A 25,589-nucleotide genomic window follows, 5' to 3' on the forward strand; every position below is an offset into this window, starting at 1 on the left:
TTTTTCTTTTGGAATTATAATTAAATGATTTATCTAGTAGTTTCTTTTTCAAATACATTACACACTTTTTAAAAAAGCAGTTACCCTATAATGTAAGGACCTTTACAGAAAATACGTAAAATTATTTGAAAGGTAGATTTCCTTTATTCATCTTTGTTAACATTCACTAAGAGGACTTTTTTTTTAGACTAGATGCTACTGGCAAGTAGTGAAAAAGAAAAAACTAATTGAGGAAATGGTTAAAAGGAAAATTTTATCATTTCTACGCTATTAGCCATTCTCTTCAAGCTGAAGAATTGAAAGGAAGAATAAATTTTTAGTTACGAGTTTGCAAAAGATATTTTATTCTTTTAGAGAGAGTAACTTTCCATGGACCAAGTGATTTCACAGCATTTCACTCAACTAACATTGAATACTTAACTATGTGCAGGCCACTGAACCACTTGCTATAATGTCATTAACTTTGGGTTTATTCAAAGTTAATGTTCCACAGTATTTGAAAATTTAGCTGAGCTGTAAAAGAAAATACTGATTTAGAGTTCAGAGTTATTTTGAAATTCATACTATTAAAAGTATCTCTTAAATTTTCAATTTGAGATTTTTCTGGCCTGATTATATGGTTCATAGATTAACTGAGCACTTTGTTTCTTTTTACTTGTGCTCTCTGTCTCATTTTCTTATTTGTTAATATCTCAAGTTGGTAATGGTTTCTGAAGTAGTAAGTAAGCATTTATTAGTTCTAATTCCTTTAAATGTTCTAAGGAGTTTTAATCATGACCAAAGAAACCAAACTAAAAAATAAAGCTGTAATGGAGAAAAAGTACTCAGCTATGTTGTGCTAGTTACAAATATAATAAATTTCAGAAAATGAGTAGGCTTAAAAAGTTAGAAAATTTGAAAGTTTCATTAACAAATTGAGAAAAGTAGTAAAAAAGAAATTATGTCAACTTAGCTACCAGTTGCTCTCACTTTAGTTGGGCAAAAGGAGAAAGATATTGGCTTTTATTAAGATTAAGATTATGGATTATCTGTTGTTCACATTGAAATTCACATTTTAGTTATTGCTTAAGTAAATGTAAAATTTCTATTAATGTATGGTTTAGCAATTCTGTTTGAGTGGAGTTTTAACTTGTTTTATTCTACTTCATTTGATTCTCAGTAAACATAACTGCAGTAAACGTAAATCTCTCAGCAAATGTAAATCTTTTACTGTCGATTTCATATACTGACACATTTGTTGTTTTAATTTAATTTGACTTTAATTTATATAATAACCTCATTAATACAGATAAAGAATAGTATACAACACAGCTTGGCCAACTACAGGCCTCAGGTCAAATCTGGCCTGCTTCCTGTTTTGTAAATTTTTATTGGAACACAGTCACTCCCATTTGCTCACTTAATGTCTATGGTTGCTTTCTTGCTGCATCAGCAGAGTTGAATAGTTGCTACAGAGAAAGGCCTACAAAGCCTAAAATATTTACTGAAAAAGTTTCTCAACCCCTGATATAGAAAGTCAATGTAATTATTTTATTTCTAAATGAGTTATGGTTTTAGGAGCCTTCAAAGACTATAGGAAAACCTGTAGAACAGATTTTTTTTGTATATGGTAAAATATACATACATATAAAATTTATCATTTTAACTATTTTAAAATGTACAATTCACTGGCATTAAACAGTGTTTTGTACCTATTACCACTATCTAGTTCCAGAACTTTTAACACTCCAAACAGAAACCCCAATACGTATTAAGATGTCATGTCCCATTTCCTCTTAGCCCCAGCTCTTGGAAACCACTAATCTGCTATCAATGGATTTGTCTATTTTGGATATTTCATATAAATGGAATCATACATTGTGTGACCTTTTGTATCTGGCTTCTTTCACTTAGCATATTGTTTTCAAGGTTCATCCATATTATAACATGTATGAGTACTTCATTATTTTTATGGCTGAATAACATTCTGTTGTATGGATGTACCACATTTTGTTCACCCAGTCATCAGTTGATGGTCATTTATTTTCCACCTCTTGATTAAATAGTATTCCTCTGAACATTCAAGTACAAGATTTTGTTGGAACAGTACTTTTTAATTCTTTTTAGGTATATCCCTATGAAAAGAATTGCTGGGTTGTATGCAACTCTATCTTTAACTTTTTAGGAATCACCAAACTATTTTCCATAGCAGCAGCACCATTTTACATTCCCACCAGCAATGTATGAGAGTTTCAATTTTTCCACATTCTCACCAGCACTTGTTATGTTACTCTGATTTAAGCCACCCTTGTAGGTGTGAGGTGGTATCCCATTTTGCTTTGATTTGCATTGAACATCTTTTCATGGGTTTGTTGACTATAGCTCTATCTTCTTTGGAGAAATGTCTATTAAGTCCTTTGAATAATTTTTAATTCAGTTACTTGTTTTTTGTTGCTGTGTTGTAAGAATTCTTCATATATTCTGAATATGTTCTTATCAGATTAATGATTTACAATTTTTTTTTTGCATTTTCTGGGCTGTCTTCACTCTTGATAGTGTCCATTGAGTCACAAAAGTTTTTAATTTTGATGAAATCCAATTTATATATATTTTTCCTTTTGTTGCTTATGCTTTTGGTGTTGTATGTGAGAAACCATTGCCAAATCTAAGGTCATGAATATTTGCCCTTATGTTTTCTTCAAAGAGTCTTATAGTCTTAGCTCTTACATTTGCATCTTTGATGCATTTTGGGTTAATTTTTTTAAATGATGTGAGGGCATTTGCTTATCACAGCATAATTTATTGAAGAGAGTATTCTTTCCTCATTGAATGGTACAATATTGTTTTGATTACAGTAACTTTGTGGTAAATTTTGAAATCAGAACGTGTGAGTCCTTCAGTTTTCTTTTTTTGGTCAAGATTGTTTTAGCTATTGGGGTGCCTGGGTGGCTCAGTCACTTAAGTGTCTGACTCTTGATTTCAGCTCAGGTCATGATCTCATGGGTTGTGAGATTGAGCCCCGCATTGGCTCCGTGCTCAGTGAGAGTCTGCTTGAGATTCTCTCTCCCTCTGTCTTCCTCACCCACTCCTTCTGCCCCTCCCCCTGCTCATGCATGCTCTCTCTCTCTCTCAAATAAATCTTTTTTTTTTTTTTTAAAGAATTTTATTTAGTTGACAGAGAGAGAGCCAGCGAGAGAGGGAACACAAGCAAGGGGAGTGGGAGAGGGAGAAGCAGGCTTCCTGCTGAGCAGGGAGCCCAATGCGGGGCTAGATCCCAGGACCCTGGGATCATGACCTGAGCCTAAGTCAGACACTTAACAACTGAGCCACCCAGGCACTCCTCAAATAAATAAATCTTTTTTAAAAAAGATTGTTTTAGCTATTCAGGGCTCCTTGCAATTCCATATAAATTAGTTTTCAGAGTACAGAATTGGTTACATTTATTCCTAAGTGTTTTATTCTTTTGATGCTATTTTAGATGAAATTTTTTTTGACTTGTTCATTGATAGTGTATAGCCATACAGTTGGTTTTTGTGTTTTAATCTTGTAGCCTGCACCTTTGTTGAATTCATTTATTAGCACTAGTGGGATTTTGTTGTGGATTTTCTTTATATAAGATCATGTCATCTGTGAATAGTAACAGTTTCAGTTATTGCTTTCTAATTTGGATGCCTTTATTTCTTTTTCTTGTCTAATTGCTCTGGCTAGAGCTTTTAGTACAGTGTTGCATAGCAGGGCAAAAGCAGGTATCTTCATCTTGTTTCTGATCTTGAGTAAAAGCTTTCACTCTCACCATTGAATATGTTGTTAGCTGCAGATTTTTCATAAATGTTCTTTATCATGTTGAGGTAGTTTGCTCCTATTCCTAGTTTGTTGATATTATGAAAGAGTGTTGGGTTCTGTTAAATGCTTTTTCTGCATCAGTTGACAGGATCACATGTTTGGTTTTTTTTCCCCTTCATTCTTTTAATGTGTATTTTATTATTTATTATTTGTACATTGAACTATCTTTGTCTTCCTGGGGTAAATTCCATTAAGTCATAGTATATAACCCTTTTAATATGTTGCTGGATTAAATTTCCCTAGATTCTGTTGAAGATTTTTGCATGTGTATTTTTTAGAAATACTGGTCTGTACTTGTGATGTCTTTGGCTTTGGTATTAGGGTAATGCTGGCTCATAAAACAGGTTTGGAAATGTTCTCTTCTATCTCTTGGGAGAGTTTGAGAAGGATTCAGTTTTTCTCATGTTTGGCAGAATTTATCGGTGAAGTCATCTTGTGCTGGACTCTTCTTTATTGTGAGGTTTTTGATTACTGATCAATACCTTTAATCATCATAGGCCTATTCAGATTTTCTGTGTCTTCTTGAATCAGTTTGGTAGTTTATGTGTTTCTAATTATTCATTTCTTCCGGGCTATTCAATTTGTTGGATTACTATTGCTTGTAGTATTCTTTTATACTTACATTCTTATTTCTGGAAAATCAGTAGTAATTCACTTTCTTTTTTTTTTTTTTTTTGGATTTTATTTATTTATTTGAGAGCAAGCACAAGAGAGGGAGAACGCACGTGTGTACCTGTGCTTATTCTGGGGGTGGGGAGGGGGTAACAGAGGGAGAGAGACAAGCAGACTGAGTGCACAGCCCAATGTAGGGCTCAATCCCATGACCCTGCGATCATGACCCAAGCCAAAATTAAGAGTCAAACCCTCACCCGAGTCACCCAGGCGCCTGCCCCTCCCCACTTCCATTTCTTAAGTTTGAGTCTTTTTTCCTTTGTCAGTCTAAGTAAAGGTGTTAATTTTGTTGATTTTTTTTTTTTTCAAAGAATCAACTTCTAGTTTAGTTCATTTTCTCTAGTGTTTTTCTACTTTTTATTTCATTTATTCTTCTGCTCTTTATTATTTCCTTCTGCTAGCTTTGGGTTTAGTTTGCTCTAATTTCTGTAGTTTCTTCAGATGGACGTTTAGGCTGTTTATGTGAGATCCTCTTTCTGTAATGTAGGTATTTACAGCTATAAATTTTTCTCTGAGCATTGCTTTCACTGTATCCCATTAAGTTTAAGTATGTTTGTTTTCATTTTCATTTATTTTAAAATATTTTCTAATTTCCTCATTTTTTTGTTTTGTTTTTTGTTTTTACCCATTGGTTAAGAGTGTGTTTTCTTAATTTCCACATATTTGTGAATTTTCCAGTTTTTCTTATATTAGTGATTTTTAGTTTCACTGTGGTCAGAGAGGATACTTTGTGTGATTTCAGTCTTTTAAAATATATCAGATTTACTCTATGATAGGTTTATCCTGGAGAATGTTTAATGTGCACTTGAGAAGAATATATATTCTTCCATTACTGAGTTGAATGTTGTGTAGGGTGTCTTTTTATATTTAGTTAGTTTATAATGTTCTTGAAGTCCTCTTTTTCTCTTACTGATCTTCTATCTAGGTGTTCTGTCCATTACTGAAAACAGTTTATTGAAGTTTCTAGCTATGATTGTACAACTGTGTATTTCTCCCTTCAGGTCTGTCAATTTTTGCTTTGTATATTTTGCTGTGTTGTTACGTCTTCTAAGTTTATGAGTGTTAGAGCTTTGTGATGGGTTGACTTTTTTTTTTTTTTTTTTTAATTTATTTATTCATGAAAGTCAGAGAGAGAGAGAGAGGCAGAGGCAGAGGGAGAGAAGCAGGCTCTGCACTGAGCAGGGAGCCCGATGCGGGACTCGATCCCAGGACCCTGGGATCATGACCTGAGCCGAAGGCAGACGCCCAACCATCTGAGCCACCCAGGCGCCCCGTGATGGGTTGACTTTTTTAATCAATATATAATGTTCCTCTTTGTCTTTTAAATAATTTTTGACTTGAAGTGTATTTGTCTGATACTACCCCGGCTCTCTTTGAGTTACTATTTGCATGGAATATCTTTTTCCATTCTTTCACTTTCAGCCTATTTATTTTCAAATCTAAAGTGAGTATCTTGTAGGGGCGCCTGGGTGGCACAGTTGGTTAAGCATCTGAGTACTGGTTTCAGCTCAGGTCATGATCTCATGAGTTGTGAGATTGCGCCCCATGTGGGGCTCCATGCTCAGCAGGATGTCTGCTTGAGATTCTTTCCCTCTCCCTGTGCCCCTCCCCTGCTTTTGCACACACTCTCTCCCTCTCTGTAAAATAAATAAATCTTTAAAAAAAAGTAAAGTGAGTATCTTGTAGAGTGCATTATAGATGGCTCATAGATTGTTGTTAGTTTATCTTGGGGTTTTTAAAAAATGTATTCTGCTGGTCACTGCCTTTTAATTCAAGAATTTGATCCATTTACATTCAGTATAAATACTGACAAGGAAGGACTTTTTTTTTAAGATTTTATTTATTTATTTGACAAGAGAGATAGAGAGCACAAGTAGGCAGAGCTGCAAGTAGAGGGAGAGAGAGAAGCAGGCTCCCCACTGAGCAGGGAGCCTGACGTGGGGCTCAATCCCAGGACCCTGGGATCATGACTGGAGCCAAAGGCAGCTGCTTAACCGACTGAGCCACCCAGGTGCCCCAAGGAAGGACTTTTGCCATTTTGTTGTTTTCTGTATCTTTTATATCCTTTTCGTTTCTTAATTCCTTATTATGTTCTTTTGTGTTTGATTCTTTTGGGGTAAGATATGGTATTGATTCCCTTCTCATTTCCTTTTCTGTATATTTTTTAGTTATTAGTGATTAGTCCAGCGAGTACAGTTAATATCTTAAACTTAGAGTAATCTTGTTTGAATTAATACCAATTTAGTTGCAATATTTTGAAAAAACCCTGCTCCTGTACATCTCTGTCCTACCCCTTTTAAGTTATTGTCAAAAATAACATTATATGGTGCATGCCAATTAAGATAGATTTATAATTATTGCTTTATGTATTTCTTTTAAATCACAGAAAAAAAAAATTACAAATCAAAATTACCACCTTTTATAGTTATCAAATATAGTTATTTTTAGCAGTGTTCTTTATTTTTTCTTCTGGTTTTGAGTTATTGTTTATTGTCCTTTCACTTCAGCCTAAAATACTTCTTTTAGTTGCTCTTGTAAAGCAGATCTACTGGTGTTGAGTTTTTCCACCTTTGTTGTTCTGGGAATCTTTTACTTTCTCTTTAATATTTTGAAGGATAGTTTTACAGGATATAGAATTTCTTAAGTGACAACTTTTTCTTTTAGCAGTTTAAATATAATCTCATTGCCTTCTGTTCTCCATGGTTGCTTTTTAAAAAAAAATTTTTTTTTATAGATTTGATTTATTTATTTGGCAGAGGGAGAGAGAGTGAGAGTGAGAGCACCAGCAGGGGGAGAGGCAGAGGGAGAGAGAGAAGCAGGCTCCCTGCTGAGTAAAGAGCCCGATGTGGGACTCGATCCCAGGACCCTGGGATCATGACCTGAGCTGAAGGCAGGTGCTTAACCAACTGAGCCACCCAGGCTCCCATCCATGGTTTTTGATGAGAATTTATCTGTTGATCTTAATGAAAGAGTTCCCAGTAAGACAAAGCAAAGGCAAGCCCCTTGCATCCATCCTTCTGGCAGCACCCACACAGATCAAAACAAACACAGTTCCTTGGAAACAAGTTTCCTTAGCTCCTTTTTGGAACCAGGAACTCACAGTGGGAATTCTAGCTTGCTTCTTCAAGACTGCCACCAGACTTGGAAGGGAGTCAGTCAAGGGTAAATTATACTGCCTGAAATCTCTCCTACCACACTGCAGCCCTTTCCTAGTTAACAGTTTTCTTGGTTACTATAAACTTTTGACTATCTTTGAGAGTTCTGATAAAGTTGATTCTGACAAAGTTTACAAGTTTTTTTGGTTGTTTCTAGGGTGGGGGACAGGCTGCCAGAGTTACTGTCTCCACCATTTTTGCTGAGGTTACTACAGAATAGGGATTTCTTTTTTAAACCTAGTTTCTCTATACTTGTAACAGGTTGCAGATCAAAAATACAGTCTGTTCAAAACAAACATCTCTTCTCAGTAGCTGATCTTCATTCAATTTGACCCTGTATTCCTTACTTCCTGAAACATATTCTTTTCATGGTTTAAAAAAATGTAATCTAATACTCTTTGTTTTATTTTTTCCATGCTTTTTTTTTTTAATTTTATTATGTTATGTTAGTCACCATACAGTGCATCATTAGTTTTTGATGTGGTGATCCATGATCCATTGTTTTCGTATAACACCCAGTGCTCCATGCAGTACGTGCCCCTCCTCAATACCCATCACTGGGCTAACCAATCCCCCCTCCCCGCTCCCCTCTAAAACCCTGTTTGTTTCTCAGAGTCCATAGTTTCTCATGGTTCATCTCTCCCTCCGATTTCCCCCCTCTTCATTTTTCCCTTTCTTCTAATGTCCTCCATGCCATTTCTTATGTTCCACAAAAAGTGAAACCATATGATAATTGACTTTCTCAGCTTGACTTATTTCACTTAGCATAATCTCCTCCAGTCCCATCCATGTTGATGTAAAAGTTGGGTATTCATCCTTTTTGATGGCTGAGTAATATTCCATTGTATATATGGACCACATCTTCTTTATCCATTCATCTGTTTAAGGGCATCTAGGCTCTTTCCACAGTTTGGCTATTGCAGACATTGCTGCTATGAACATTGGGGTGCATATGGCCCTTCTTTTCACTACATCTGTGTCTTTGGGGTAAATACCCAGGAGTGCAATTGCTGGGTCATAGGGTAGCTCTATTTTTAACTTTTTGAGGGACCTCCACACTGTTTTCCAAAGTGGCTGTACCAACTTGCATTCCCACCAACAGTGTAAGAGGGTTCCCCTTTCTCCACAACCTCTCCAACATTTGTTGTTTCTTTTCCTGTCCATTTTTGGCATTCTAATTGGTGTAAGGTGGTATCTCAATGTGGTTTTGATTTGAATTTCCTGATGGGTAATGATGATGAACATTTTTTCATGTGTCTGTTAGCCGTTTGTATGTCTTCTTCAGAGAAGTGTCTGTTCATCTCTTCTGCCCATTTTTTGACTTGATTATTTGTTTTTTGGGTGTTGAGTTTGAGAAGTTCTTTATAGATCTTGGATACTAGCCCTTTATCTGTAGTGTCATTTGCAAATATCTTCTTCCATTCTGTGGGTTGCCTCTTTGTTTTGTTGACTGTTTCCTTTGCTGTGCAGAAGCTTTTTATCTTGATGAAGTCCCAAAAGTTCATTTTTGCTTTTGTTTCACTAGCTTTTGGAGATGTATCTTGAAAGAAGTTGCTGTGTCAAAGAGGTTACTGCCTATGTTCTCCTCCAGGATTTTGATGGATTCCTGTCTCACATTGAGGTCTTTCATCCATTTTGAGTTTATCTTTGTGTATGGTGTTAGAGAATGGTCGAGTTTCATTCTTCTGCATGTGGCTGTCCAATTTTCCCAGCACCATTTATTGAAGAGACTGTCTTTTTTCCATTGCATGTTTTTTCCTGCTTTGTCGAAGATTATTTGACCATAGAGTTGAGGGTCCATATCTGGGCTCTCTATTCTGTTCCATTGGCCTATATGTCTGTTTGTGCCAGTACCATGCTGTCTTGGTGATCACAGCTTTGTAGTATAGCTTGAAATTGGACAACGTGATGCCCCCAGCTTTGTTTTTCTTTTTCAACATTTCCTTCGTGATTCGGGGTCTTTTCTGATTCCATACAAATTTTAGGATTGTTTGTTCCAGCACTTTGAAACATGTCATTGGAATTTTGATGGGGATGGCATTGAAGATATAGATTGCTCTGGGTAGCATAGACATTTTAACAATGTTTATTCTCCCGATCCATGAGCATGGAATATTTTTCCATCTTTTTGTGTCTTCTTCAATTTCTTTCATGAGTGTTCTGTAGTTCCTAGAGTATAGATCCTTTACCTCTTTGGTTAGGTTTATTCCGAGGTATCTTATGGTTTTTGGTGCTATTGTAAATGGAATCGTTTCTCTAATTTCTCTTTCTATAGTTGCATTGTTAGTGTATAAGAAAGCAACTGATTTCTGTGCATTGATTTTGTATCCTGCCACATTACTGAATTGCTGTATGGGTTCTAGTAATTTGGGGGTGGAGTCTTTTGGGTTTTCCACATAAAGTATCATGTCATCTGTGAAGAGAGAGAGTTTGACTTCTTCTTTGCCAACTTGAATACCTTTTATTTCTTTTTGTTGTCTGATTGCTGTTGCTAGAACTTCTAATACTATGTTGAACAATAGTGGCAAGAGTGGGCATCCTTGACGTGTTCCTGATCTTAGGGGAAAGGCTCTCAGCTTTTCCCCATTGAGGATGATATTCGCTGTGGGCTTTTCATAGATGGATTTTATGAACTTGAGGAATGTTCCCTCTATCCCTATACTCTGAAGAGTTTAAATCAGGAAAGGATGTTGTATTTTGTCAAATGCTTTTTCTACATCAGTTGAGAGGACCATATGGTTCTTCTCCCTACTCCTATTAGTGTGATCTGTCACATTGATTGATTTGTGTGGAATGTTGAACCACCCTTGTATCCCGGGGATAAATCCCACTTGGTCATGGTGGATGATCCTTTTAATGTATTGTTGGATCCTATTGGCTAGGATTTTGTTGAGGACTTTGGAATCCATATTCATCAGGGTTATCAGTCTGAAATCCTCCTTTTTGATGGGGTTTTTGCCTGGTTTGGGGATTAAGGTAATGCTGGCCTCTTAGAATGAGTTTGGAAGTTTTCCTTCTGTTTCTATGTTTTGAGACAGCTTCAGTAGAATAGGTGTTATTTCTTCTTTGAATGTTTGGTAGAATTCCCCAGGGATCAGGCCCTGGACTCTTGTTTTTTGGGAGGTTTTTGATCACTGTTTCAATCTCGTTACAGGTTATTGGCCTATTCAGGTTGTCAATTTCTTCCTGTTTCAGTCTTGGCAGCTTATAGGTTTCCAGGAAGGCCTCTATTTCATCCAGATTGCTCAGTTTATTGGCATATAGTTGTTGATAATAATTTCTAATAATTGTTTCTGTTTCCTTGGTGTTAGTCATGATCTCTCCCCTGTCATTCATAATTTTATTAATTTGGGTCCTTTCTCTTTTCTTTTGGATAAATCTGGCCAGTGGTTTATCGATCTTCTTAATTCTTTCAGAGAACCAACTTCTAGTTTCATTGATCTGATCTACTGTGTTTCTGGTTTCTAATTCATTGATCTCTGCTCTGATTTTAATTATTTCTCTTCTAATGCGTGGCTTAGGTGTCGTTTGTTGCTTTTTCTCTAGTTCTTTAAGGTGTAGAGTTAGTTGGTGAATTCGGGATTTTTCTATTTTTTCGAGTGAGGCTTGGATGGCTATGTATTTCCCCTAGGACCACCTTTGCAGTATCCCATAGGTTTTGGACCGATGTGTTTTCGTTCTCATTGATTTCCATGAATTGTTTAAGTTCTTCTTTGATTTCCTGGTTGACCCAAACATTCTTGAGCAGAGTGGTCTTTAGCTTCCAAGTGTTTGAATTTCTGCCAAATTTTTTCTTGTGATTGAGTTCCAGTTTTAAAGCATTGTGGTCTGTGAATGTGCAGCAAATAATCTCAATCTTTTGGTATCGGTTGAGACCTGATTTGTGACCCAGTATGTGGTCTATTCTGGAGAAAGTTCCATGTGCACTTGAGAAGAATGAGTCTCTGTTGTTTTAGGGTGGAATATTCTGTATATATCTTTGAGGTCCATCTGGTCCAATGTATCATTCAAAGCTCTTGTTTCCTTGTTGATTTTTTGCTTAGATGATCTGTCCATTGCTGAGAGTGGAGTATTGAGGTCTCCTACAATTAACGTATTGTTATCAATATGACTATTTTGGTTAACAGTTGGCTTATGTAGATGGCTGCTCCCATGTTGGGGGCATAGATATTTACAATTGTTAGATCTTCTTGTTGGATAGACCCTTTAAGAATGATATAGTGTCCTTCTGTGTCTCTTATTACAGACTTTAGTTTAAAATCTATTTTGTCTGATACAAGAATTGCTACCCCAGCTTTCTTTTGAGGTCCAGCTCCCAGCTGGCATGGAAGATGGATCTCCATCCCTTCACTTTCAGTCTGGATGTATCTTTAGGTTCAAAATGAGTCTCTTGTAGACAGCATATGGATGGGTCCTGTCTTTTTACCCAGTGTGCAACCCTGTGCTGTTTTATGGGAGCATTTAGGCCATTCACGTTGAGAGTGCTTATTGAAAGATATGAATTAATTGTCATCATGTTGCCTGTGAAGACGTTGTTTTTTAGATTGTCCCTGTAAATTTCTGTTATATATCACTCTTGGGGTCTTTCTCCTTTTATAGAACCCCCCTTAATATTTCTTGCAGGGCCGGCTTAGGGGTCACATATCTTTCAGTTTCTGCCGGTCGTCGAAGCTCTGCATCTCTCTATCCATTCTAAATGAAAGCCTTGCTGGATAAGGTATTCTTGGCTGCATGTTTTTCTCATTTAGTACCCTGAATATGTCTTGCCAGGCCTTTCTGGCTTGCCAGGTCTCTGTGGATAGGTCTGACGTTATTCTGAAGTTCCTCCCTCTATACATAAGCAATCTCTTCCCCCTAACTGTCCTTAAGATGGTTTCCTTGGTTCTAAGATTTGCAAGTTTTACTATTACATGCTGGGGTGTTGGCCTGTTTTCCTTGATCTTGGGAGGGGTCCTCTCTGCCTTTAGGACGCGAATGTTTGTTTCATTCCCCAGATTAGGGAAGTTTCAGCTACGATTTGCTCAAATACATCTAGTCCTCTCTCTCCACTCCCTCCGGGATTCCAATTATTCTGACATTGGGATGCTTCATGGTGTAACTTATTTCTCTGATTCTATTTTCATGGATTCTGAGTTGTTTTTCCCTGGCCTCCTCTTTTCCCTTTTTATCTATTACATTGTCTTCCAGGTCGTTTATTCATTCTTCTGCCTCACTTACCCTAGCTGTTAGATTATCTAGTTGGATTAGACCTCATTGATAGCATTTTTTTTTTTAAAGATTTTATTTATTTATTTGACAGAGAGAGAGATAGCGAGAGCAGGAACACAAGCAGGGGGAGTGGGAGAGCGAGAAGCAGGCTTCCTGCCGAGCAGGGAGCCCGATGTGGGACTCGATCCCAGGACCCCGGGATCATGACCCGAGCCGAAGGCAGACGCTTAAAAACTGAGCCACCCAGGCGCCCCATTGATAGCATTTTTAAGTTCTGCCAATTCAGCTTTCATTTCTGCCCTTAGAGACTCTATGTTGCCATTAATTGGTTTCTCCATTCTAGCTATTGTCTTCACAATTGCTAGCCTGAATTCCGTCTCTGACATCTTGGTTATATCTGCATCCACTTGTAAATCTGCAGCATTAAGTCATAATCTCTGAGTCTTTTCTATTTTGGGGGTTCCTCCTCCTAGTCATTCTGTTGATGGGTGGTTGAGGGAATGTATAGAGTCCAAATTATTCACCAGAACCCAAGCAAGATGCACCTGTTTTCTAGGGACCTTAGGGTTGCTGGCCTCTTGTTTTCCCAGCCTGTCGTCTGGGGGAGGGGCCTGCCGGGCTGTTACTCAGGCAACCCTGTTTGGGCAGAGTTGCCCTGCCCCCCTGTGGCGGGGAATGGGCTAGTGGGAATCAGTTTTTGGGGGCTTTTGTTCTCTGGCGGCTTTCCACGTCTCTTCCGAGAGTCAGAGCAGAAGAGACCGTTTCCAACCCTCTGCCTCAGAGCAGAGAGACCTCATTCTGTTCTTCAGTGAGCTCTCCAGGCCACACTGTCTCCGTTTCTGTGGTGCTGCTATAAACTGCACTGGCCTGGGTTGTGCGCCCCCCCGCAGCGCTCCCAGTCCTGCCTCCAGGTCTGAGCAGGTCTCTGCCCTTTGTGCTTCTAAAACCGCCAGCCGCTCCCAGTTCGCACGCAGGACCCCGCTGCTCAGAGTTTCCGCCCCAGGGGCTGCCCTAAAGTCCCTTCCCCGAGTCTGTGCCCCGTCCCCAGTGAGCGAGGCTGTCACTCAACGGCGGTGTAGGATCCCCACAGCCAGGCTCCCCCCCGCTGCCGTTTATCCTACGATATCTGCCTGCAGAATCACGGCTCCCAGCTTCGTACCTCAAAACCAACCGCCTGCGATATTCTGTTTGTAGAGATCCAGATCTTCTTACATCTCAGGCTGATTTCGTGGGTGCTCAGAGTGGTCTGGTAGATATCCAGCTCAATTCTGGGGACCAGTTGAAATAGGGTCCCCTACTGCTCCGCCATCTTTTCTTCTCTCTCCCAGAATCCTAATACTCTTTTTAAAGTATATAGAAATAATTTTAAGCACCAAACCCAGTATTTTGTATCTTTTCTTTTTTTTACTGAGATAATTTGGTCTTAATTTGTAATGCTTAGGCTACTTTTGGTAAGACTTTATGCATTCCCTTTTCTGCTCCTCTAAAGCCCAGTGTAAAGATTTCATATTCAAAATTGCATTATTTATTACTTTATATTGTAACTTAAAACAATAAATCTGTCAAGGTTTAAAAAAAATAAAGTATACAGAAGCAGATAAGTCAGTTTTCCATGACACCCTTTATTTTGAACACGTTTTATGTCTTCTAAGGATCCATTCAGATCATAGATTCAGAATTTTAAAAATAAAGTGGTGATATATATATATATAATTGCTAAATATATATTTATATATATTTATAATGATTTTTTAAAATTACCTTTTCCTAGTTTACCATATTGACTATGTCATAAAGTATATTGAGAATTTTTATATTTTATGATATAAAATAGCTAAATAGAAGAAATGAATGTAAAGTGACAATTTTCTTTTTTCTTTTTTTTTTTTTTTTTTGGCAGGTTATTAACAAATTCAAACAGACTTACAACAACCAGAAATGCCGTATGGGCCCTCTCAAATTTATGTAGAGGCAAAAACCCTCCTCCAAACTTTAGTAAGGTATGAGTAAAATATACAAATTAAGGAATCTATATACATAAACTTTTAATTAAGTCTCCTTATAATAGACTTTCAGAGATTGAAGGAACGTTATGCCATTTTTTAGCAATTATTTTCTTTATTTACTAGACAATATTTGCACATATACGAAGTCTAGAGATATATAATAGAAAGGAAGTTTCCCTTTCTACTCTTATTTTACCTCATGATTGCCTCTCAGCAACCACTGTCACTTGATGTTTATGTATGTTAGTGTTGACTTTAGAAATCTTCTAGTCTACTTCTTCTCATTTATATCCAAAAATGAAATTGAAGCCCCCAAAAGGGTTAAGGTAATTCCCAGGTCCACTATTAGTTGTAAAATTGGAAAACTAATTAGTCCACAGTGGCTTGTGCTTTCTCAGTGTACTTTTTATCTGTTTAGAATATTTTTTCCCCATCTGCTCATATTCTGCTAAAAGAATAGATTATTAATAAGTTTCCAATCTAGTTCTATTTTCTTACCAATAAGATGTTAAAAAGACAGAATGTAGGTAAATTTCTGGGCTACCATTATACTTCTTTTGAATTCAGTATCTATGAATGAAAGGGCAACATTGACTGTAGCACTAAGAAGAGCTCAAAATCTGGTGAGGATTTAGTGATAAAGTTTCTGGGGGCAAAAAATAATAAATTCCTAATTGAAAAATATGATGCATGAGTTGTATGCCTTCTCATTTATACTTTTACCATTCCAGTTTGAAAAATGCATGATCATTTTAGCCATGTTTCATCTGAACCACCAACATGACTTTAAAATCCATTGGTACCATCATCTGTTCATCTTTTACCACACCCCATAGCATGTGATGGGTTCAATCATAATTCGTAAAATTTTTCCGTAACCATCCATGCCTATTCTATTCCATGTTTATTGACAAGTACGTAATATGACTAAGAAGCTAGTTTAAAGCATTGTAAAGTATGCTAAAAATAAAAGAGGGAACAAAATTTATTTTTTTTAAAGACTTGTATTTATTAGAGAGAGAGAAGAGAAAAGGCACACATGCACATGGGGGAGAGAATCTCAAGCAGACTCCATGCTGACCATGGGCCCCCCCCACCCCACCCCAGTGCGGGGCTTGATCTCATGACCCATGAAATCATGACCTGAGCCAAAATCAAGAGTCAGATGCTTAACTTACTGAGCCACCCAGGCACCCCCCAAATTACTGTTTTAATCAGAAATTTGGTTTAGTAGATATATATCTTAGAAAAGTTTTGAGTAAACTATATACCACTGCTCCCCAAGGAAGCAAGTTATGAAATAATATTGCAGCAATGGCCTTAGTTAGTTTAAAAGAATTTTTTATAATTTTCACTTTAATAGTAGAAGGATAAGGGATGAGTATTTGAACTGAGTATAATACAAGGAAAAGAATATTTATGTGGTACGCAAGTATCCCTCAATGACCTTTTTTTTTTAAACATTCTATATAAAAACATCATTTAGCAATGATTATTATAGAATTGAAAGAAAAAAAATGTTCATATTTTGTCTGAGGAGATAATAAGGGTCAATTCAACTGATGATGGTGAATCCTTCACCAGCTATTTGTAGGTTTAAACTTGCATATGTAGAATTGGCTTGCTAATTATATATAGATTCATGGTTTTAGCAATTATAGTAATTTCTTTATTTTACCTCTTAAAAAATGGTATGGGATAACTGTGTTTTGATTGAGTTTTTACTCAGTGAACTTTGGTTTATGCATTGCTTTTCATTTTAAATTTCTTTAAAATACATTCCTTTTAAGAATTTGGAGGTTTTTACCCTTTGCTTTTAAATAGTGTGCATCTCTATGTGTATATGTTGAGATAATAATTATGCGATAATAGTTGTAAATATATAATTAGTTTAAAATGCCATATTTCATTTTTCTTTTTTTTTTCTACTTAGTATTGGAATTTTTCGTAGGCATTGTTAAATTTTGAGATCTTTTTGTGTAATTATATTACATGGTTTTTAAGAGTTCTTTAGCCATAGACAAGCAGTAAAGATTTTAAAAAATTTTTATAATAACAATCATCTACTTTATTATAAAGGACTCATTTTTAAAAACTGTCTCATAGAGATGCTTTGCCTGAAGAATTTGCTCATTTGAAAAAAACTGAAATTTATAAAATTTATAATTTGTAAAACTGGTAGTCTAAACCACATTTTTCTAAGCTTCCTTTTAAAAAATTATTGTCTTTATGAGACATCTAATGGAACATTAAGGACTTTGAGAAGTTACATGAATCTTGAGAAGCCATGTGGTTATCTTAATTTCAGGCCAATTCACATTTATAATGGTAGATATTACTTTAACAGCTGGCAAAAAAAAAAGGATTTCTCAATTAGGAGACTGTTTCTTATTTTCTCTTCCGTCCTACCTCTACTTCCTTCTCCATCCTCACTCTCAGTTTATGACCCTGCTCCTTCACTGAGAAAATTGAAGCTCTCTGAAGAGAACTTCCGTAGATTACTACCGTCATTACATTTGCCATCTTGTCATCATTTGTACTGCTATACATTCCTGTCATTGTTGGTTACTTTAGCCATGCTTCTTTATAAAGTCAATTCCTTTGTTTGGACACTACATAGCTTTCTGTTTTCCTTATTTAGGGTCATCGCTCCAGGTGCATCATTCCTTTCCTCTCCAACATTAGTAATTGTTTTACTCTCTCCTACATCATTCTCAATACTATAAAAATATACTGTTATTTCTCTCATGTTAAATCTTTTCTTATCCCTGAAAGCCCTGTTAGCTCCCATGTTTATTGCCACCCCATTTCTTTGCTTCCTTTTATAGCAAAATTCCTCATTTGTCTATTCTCATTGTCTACTCTCTCTCCTTTCATTCTTGTTGAATCCTCTCCAGTCAAAATTTTCCCTCAGTCACTGCACTGAATCTGCTTTCACTAAGGGCACATGTGTCTTCACATTGTGAAATCCAGGGGTCAATGTTTAGACCTCATCTTAAATGACTTGCTACATCACAGTAGTGATTTCTCAGTCTTCATCTTACCTGATCTATTGCCTTCATATGACATATTTGATCACTTCCTCCTCCTATGTAATTTTTTTTCACTTGGTTTTCAGGCCACTACTCTCAAGTTTTCCTTCTACCTCAATGATTGCTCCTTCTCAGTTTCATATATTAGTTCCTCTTCTCTTTTTCCTACTAAAGTTGAGAGTACAAAGTGAATGGTTTTGGCTTTTTCTTATCTTTATCTGCATTCAATTTCTTGTTGATATTGCCCATTCTGTGACTTTAAATGTCATCCACATGCCAGCAACTTCCAGATTTCAGTGCTTGGCTCAGGTCTTCTTTTTAACTCCAAACTCAGCATCTTTATTTGGATATCTAATAGACATCTTAAACCTGACATATTTAAAATGTAATTCCTGTTCTTTTCCCCCAGAACCTTCTGTGCCAACAGTTTTTCGTATCAGTTAATAGAATTTCATCTTCCATTATTAAATGAGGTACTTTAACATTTTTTGCCTGCTTTCTCTTTTATCTCATTCTCTACATTCACTCCATCAGTAAATCCTGTTGGCTGTACTTCTGAATTATATTCACGTAGGGGTTCCTCTAGCCAAATTTGGTACTATTTGAGGATCAAGATGAATTAAGGAAAGGAAATACTTTTTTTTTTTTTTTTTTATGATTTTACTCATTTGTTTGACACAGAGAGAGACAGCACAAGCAGGAGAAGCGGCAGGCAGAGGGAGAGGGAGAAGCAGACTCCCTGCTGAGCAAGGAGCCCAATGCAGGACTCGATCCCAGGACCCTGGGATCATGACCTGAGCAGAAGGCAGATGCTTAACCGACTGAGCCACCCAGGCGCCCCAGATTCTTTTTATTCAATATGTTAAAAGTATTTCCTTTCCTTAGGGCCGCCTGGGAGGCTCAGTCGTTAAGCAGACGTTAAGCCTTCGGCTCAGGTCATGATCCCAGGGTCCTGGGATCGAGTCCTACTTTGGACTCCCTGCTCAGCAGTGAGTCTGTTTCTCCCTCTACCTCCTGCTTCCCCTGCTTGTGTGTGCACGCACTCTCTTCTCTCTGACAAATAAGTAAGTAAAAATCTTTAAAAAAAAAAAAAAAAAGAATCTGTGAGTCTATCCTAATACTAAAAATGGGGAAAGAAAGCTCTTTTTAACAGAAGAATCCCAATTAATACTTGTAGAAGGACTTCATATTAGAAAAGTCAATTACCATGCTAATAATTGATTTAGGCAGGAATCATCAGTGAGTTCTATAACATTTAGGTGAAAAAGATCGTTGGGAACAGAATATTGACATGGTTAGAAAGTATTGCCCTACAGAGTATTTATTAATTACAAAGAGGATAGGAGGGAGTTTTATTTACTGTTGAGAATTCTAGTGGAGTTTAGTCACCTTAACCAAATGATTAAGTTTAACATTACTAATAAAGGGAAAACTGACATTATGTGCCTTCAGATGTGTCATGACTAAAAATAACACATCATCACTTATGTAACGCTCTTGCTGGAAATGTTTAGTCTGAATCTAATAATGAGGAAACAGTAAGACAAATCAGAATTGAGGAATGGTTTGTGAAATAAATGTTCGGACTCTAAGAATATCAGCGGTGTGAAGGCACACAGATAGGCCGAGGAGTTATTCAAGATTAAAAGACGGCACACACCTATTAGAATGGTTAAAATCTAAAAAGCTAATAATACCAAGTGCTGACAAGATGGATAGCAACTGAAATTCTTAAAACATCGCTGATAGGAATGTAAAATGGCACAGACGCTTTAGTAAGAAGACAGTTTCTTACTGTGCTATTTAGCAATATGGTACTTACCCAAGGAAGAGGACATAGTATGTGTACAAAAAGACCTGAAAATAAATGTTTATGAGAGCTTTATTCATAATCACCAAAAATTGGAAACAGCCCAAACGTACAATAGCTGGTGTATGGATAAACAAATTATGTTTCATTCGTATGATGGAATATAACTCAACAATAAAGAAGAAGAAGCTACTGGTACATGCAGCAACATGAGTGAATTTCACAAGAATTAAGCTAAACAAAAGAAGCCACACACAAATGCTATATCTTGTATATTTCGTTAATATACTATTTTGGAAAAGACAAAACTATAGAAACAAAATCAGATCAGTGATTGCCTAAAAGGGACAGGAGGGTAGTTTTAAAGATGATAGAAATATTCTATATCTTGATTGGGTGGTAGCTATACAACTGAATGTATTTGTCAAAACTCTCATTAGAACTGTACACCTGAAAAGAATTATTTTTACTGAATTTATACTTCAATAAACCTGATTTTTTAAAGATACTCTAACAAGTAAATGCACTGTTTAATTACTGATTAGATCGTGGATTGAAATTAAGTTCTAGCTTAAAATACTTAAATTTGCTTTAGATCTTAGGTAATATTATTGTACCAATGAAAAATTTTTGGATGTGACAATAACAATGTCTTAGAAGAATGTAAAGAAATGCCATTTTTCTTAGGAGATACATGCTGAAGGATGTAGGGGTGAAGTATCATGATAACATCTGCAGTTCTCAAATAGGCCAGCAAATATATTTTTAAAATATATTTTATATGTATATATATGTGTGTGTGTGTATATGCATATTTCCCATTTCATCTCACAATGTTTTCAAAAGACATGTATTCAAGAATTGAGATTTAATAAAATTAGTAATTTTTACTGCTTCTAAATAAAATCTTTAAAAAAAAAAAATACAAGGTAATTCTTAAATAGGCACCCTCCCCCTTCCCCCTGCCGGCCTCTTTGCAAGTATGTGAACATAAAGAATACAAAGATCTGTGGTACATTTTGGTACCACTGCTTTGATTTATGCTGAGTTTTACCCACCATTGCTTTTATAGCTTTAGTGCAAATGTCAACAAAATGAAAAAGACCAATTATGTGTTAGTATAATTATGAAAATTTTGGCATTAAAGATTGCTTCCCCAAGGTTTCAAGAATCCCTCAGGGGTCCATGGACCACACTTTGAGAACCACTGGCCTACAATTTAATGCTTAATATCTATATAATTCCCTCATTTTCTTTAAGTGCTTGCTTATAAGTTACCTTTTCCATGAGCTGTACTCTGACTACCCTACATAATAATGTAATCTCTTACTACCCCAGCCACTGACCTCCACATTTTACTCTAATTTTTTCTTAGCATCTTCTAACATAATACATGTTTTTAAAAATTTATTACCTATTTAATTTTTTTTTTTTTAAAGATTTTATTTATTTATTTGAGAGAGAGAGAATGAGAGAGAACACATGAGAGGGGGGAGGGTCAGAGGGAGAAGCAGACTCCCTGCCGAGCAGGGAGCCTGATGTGGGACTCGATCCAGGGACTCCAGGATCATGACCTGAGCCGAAGGCAGTCGCTTAACCAGCTGAGCCACCCAGGCACCCACCTATTTAATTTTTTTAAAAAAATCTTTCTTCCACTAAAATATAAACTCCTTAGAGTTAGGAATCTTTGTCTCTTTTTGTTTACTTATGTATTCCAAACTTATAGTGTAATTCACATTAATAGGGCTTAAGACTTTTGTTGGGTAAATTTTCTGTGATTTTCTATGAGAGATTTTATCATTCACATTTTTTGAAATTTTTATTTTCACAATCATATTTTCAAGAATTTTTTTGTTCTCTGATTGCTCATCTTTAGATAGACTTTTTCTGTATAGATGTTACAGCTTTTTTTATGGACCCAACAAATTATCTACCTGAGGATTTATAATTTTTTTGAAGTTTTCTTTTTTCTGGTGTCTCTGTTTCTTTGTATGTTTTTGTTTTGTTTGTGGTTTGTTTGTTTTAGTCTCTTTTTTTACTGGGAGATCTCCTCATATAACTTGTGATCCTGGGCACTCTGGACATACTTAGGAGGCAGACACTAAAAGCTAAATGGAAAATGGGTATAGAGGTGGGTGTATAGACTTGTCCTTTCATGGGCTTCATTATAGAGTAATTGGGTGGCAGAACCATGTCTTCTTTGAGGAATTCAGAATTTCTGTATGTTTTCTGAGACCATTCTGTTTCTCCAGAGACAGATTTTCCAGTCTCCTGCTGCAAAGTGAATAGATTGGGTTGAGGTGTAGAGTAGATAATACTACTGGAGATGTGGGAGCTGGGCATTGGAAGAGGACTACAGGTTTTCATCAGTCAGTATGTAAACTTTTATTTAATCTCTGTGATTTCTGTTCTCATGCTTTATTTCAAACTTGTCTTTGATACCCCAAGTTCAGTTTCTGTAGTTCACTTTTTATTTTTCAGTTTCTCCTTAAAATAAACCTCTCTAGTCTTTGCTGGCATTGAGAATATTAGACACCTACCTGTAGTCTAACCTCTTTCTCATTTAACTTTTTAAGCTTTCTTTCTGTTTTAGCATCATTCCTCTCCTGTGCCTTCTGTGATAGCTGGCACCTCTGATTCTTGAGGCCCTTCGGGGTGATGATTGGAGGATAAATTAGCTTTCTTCTTCTTCTTCTTCTTCTTTTTTTTAAATTAGCTTTCTTCTAATTGGTAGTTCCCTCTGCAGGTATAGAGGTGTCACCTTTCTCTCCTCACTTATAATCCTGTCCATGATATCTTATGGGCATGATTACAGATGTCTGCTGCACTTCTCAGAGATCGGATTTGTATTTCTCTTTCTTCTTTCCCTTGTTTCTGAGAAGACAGTGGCTCAGAAGTGTTTTTATTTTGCTCCCTTAAAACTAGAAATCTGTAATGCTGTAATAGCTTCATTTTTTAAATCAGTAAAAAGATACGGATCAGTATGCTGATTTTTTTAACTCAAAAATTTATATTTGCTTTAAATGATTCTCACATTTCTCTGTTTGAGGAAGAGGAGGTCATTGGCAAGGGTGAAGGCATGTTTGTTCGGAAAGGATCCAGTTGTGCAGATTTGTTTTACTAACTTACAAACCCATTCTGTTTTGTTAGCAAACTGTTTTTTTTTGTTCCTGGGCCCTTGGGTCATCTGTACAGAAGGGCCCAGCAGAGAAAATAGATAAGTATTTTCAGAAGGTTATAGTTTATGTACTGGCAATCTTTAAAATAGAGGTAAAGAGAAAATTCATCTTAAGTACTAGAACCTTAAAGCTGTCATTACTCTTTATTTGTGGCACATCTAAATTTAGTACACAGCTCTTATCTGAGGGATACTTTAGGTTGCTGATTAAAAAAAAAAAACTTGGGGCATTTGGGTGGCTCAGCTGGTTAAGCGTCTGCCTTTGGGTCAGACCATGATCTCAGGGTCCTGGGATCAAGCCCACAGCGGGCTCCCCGCTGCTTCTCCCTCTGCCTCTGCCTGCCACTCCCCCTGATTGTGCCCTTTCTCTTTCTTTCTCTGTCAAATAAATAAATAAAAATCTTAAAAAAAAAAAAACTCTTAAAAAAAAAACTTTAAGGAATATAGAATCAGTACTGATCATGGCAATAAAAAGAGCGAACATCTCTGTGCTTACTGTATGTCAGGTACTGTTCTAAGATGCTACATGCATTCTTACTAATTTAACAGTACTGTTTTATCCCTCTTTTATAAATGAAGAAATTGGATTTCAGAGATGTTAGGTAATTTTCCCATGGTCATACAGCTAGTGAATCTAGGACTATCTGATTTGAGAAAGGAAGGATCATAGAATTTGTCTAATTTGGCCTTTGTTTCACAGATTTGGAAACTGAGTCTCAGAGAGGTGAAGTGATATGCTCATTTCACAACTAAGTAGTTGTAATATTAATGCTAGAGGGACTAAAACCTGTTGTCATGTATGTGGTTTTTCTTTTTTTGTAATTGAAGATTCAGGGTTTCAGTACATTAAGAAGTACAGTTTATTAGTGACTTTCATTTAAAAATCCTTCAGATTTCTTTTTGTATTTTCTACACCTTTAGTCCTCAACTGATTATTAGATTTGTTTCCAATAATGTACATGTAATAAGTAGGGTGAGGTTTATTTCAGTTGGTTCATATTTCATGATCATATTAAACACCTAACTAAAACATCTTTACTTCCCTTAGCTTTGGTATGCCTTTTTTGGGTGTGTTATGTGTGTGATTTAAACATAGGGGATCTCAAATATGTATTTCATTACTCTTAAAAATTTTAAATTACCACATATCTTACTTAATGTAAGATTAATTGGAGGGGCGCCTGGGTGGCTCAGTCAGTTAAGCGTCCGATTCTTAGTTTCAGACCAGATCATGATCTCAGGTCCTGAGATCGAGCCCTGTGTTGAGCTCCCTGCTCAGCGGGGAGTCTGCTTCCTCTCTTCTCTCTCTCTCTCTCTTCCTCTTTCCCTCCCTCAGCTTGTGCCCTCTCTCTCTCTCTCTCTCTCAAATAAATAAATAAATCTTTAAAAAAAAGATTAATTGGAAACAATCAGTTACATGTTCATATATATGATCATAATTTTTTAAGACAATAGAATGTTTTAATTTCTCTGGTATTTTTATAGCATTAGTTTTGTTTTAAAATGGGTTTCTATATTTTCCTAAAGAAACTCAGTCTTAGAGAAAATTGTTAAATATTGGCTCTTTTCTTCCAGGTTTCACCTTGCTTAAATGTCTTGTCACGATTGTTGTTTAGCAGTGACCCAGATGTATTAGCAGATGTGTGCTGGGCCCTTTCTTATCTTTCTGATGGACCCAATGATAAAATTCAAGCAGTCATTGATTCTGGAGTCTGTCGAAGATTGGTGGAACTTTTGATGTAACTACAATTTATGATTAATAATTGTATGATTGTGTATTAAATTTAGCAGTTAATGGCTTTATAAATATCTCGAGAGTGACTCTCTTCAGAAGAATTGAAAAGCCATCAACCCCACTTTTCAGAATAGCTGTAATGCTGAAAAGTTGACCTTTTTAAATTTGTATCTCATCCTTTAGTTGGAACTAATAATTTTGTGAATGTATTTCATTAGTTTTAATCTTTTTATGAATGGCAGGGACTTAATTCAACAGGTATATATGGAATGTCTGTTACCTGCTAGAGTATTGTACAACATATTGTTAATGAAGTACAGAACTCGGTACCTGCTCTCACAGAACCAGTAATCTAGTTAGTTGTTCATTACAGTAACTAATTTGTGTACAAGTTCATGTAGTGAAAACATTTAGTATTTCACTTGTTTTAGTATTTCACTTGCTAGGCTATTATTACCTTCTTTAAAAAGAACAGATTTTTTTTATAAAAGAAGTTTAAAAACTTGTAAGAGAATTTGTTTTAAAAGGATAGTTTATCTTTTTCTTTAAAAAGATTTATTATACTACTTCCTTTTGTCAAAAAGCCATTAGGTAGGCTCAAATAAAGCAGATGGCACAAAAAAGAAAGGTCTGATAAGGGTTTGTGGCTCTAGTCCAAAGACAACATCTGAGGAGAGTAGGCAGGCAGGTCCAATGAGGGGATCAGGGCTCAAGCTTGAGTATGGCACCCACTAAAGCAGAATAGCAAGCAGGCTGGAACAACACATGATGGATAACAGCCTAGCTGGATCAGAAGCCAGTTTCTTATTCTAAGAGAATGGAGATACAAATACGGAAAGGAGGAAAACCAGAATAATCTTATGGTATTAGATTAGAACTGGAGATATCAATGTGAACTCATGGCTTTCAACATAAAGAGATGTAGAAATAAATAGATATGTGTGTGCGTGCACGCACATGCGCTCTTAAAG

At 36.2% G+C, this 25,589-nt stretch overlaps 1 protein-coding gene across 2 annotated transcripts in view; it reads left to right on the plus strand.

Annotated features, from left to right (window-relative positions):
* Positions 1-25,589, plus strand: part of KPNA5 (karyopherin subunit alpha 5) — a 51,007-nt gene that overhangs the window by 14,383 nt on the left and 11,035 nt on the right. For both annotated transcript variants that reach the window (XM_045865382.2, XM_045865383.2), the window contains exons 8-9: positions 14,758-14,857; positions 24,459-24,622. In XM_045865382.2, coding sequence (XP_045721338.1) covers positions 14,758-14,857; positions 24,459-24,622 — 264 coding nt within the window. The remainder of the gene's footprint in view (positions 1-14,757; positions 14,858-24,458; positions 24,623-25,589) is intronic.

The sequence above is a fragment of the Mirounga angustirostris genome, unplaced genomic scaffold (genome assembly GCF_029215605.1).
Source record: "Mirounga angustirostris isolate CCGP_5_RB_7025 unplaced genomic scaffold, mMirAng1.0.hap1 SCAF_8, whole genome shotgun sequence".
Taxonomy (NCBI): domain Eukaryota; kingdom Metazoa; phylum Chordata; class Mammalia; order Carnivora; family Phocidae; genus Mirounga; species Mirounga angustirostris.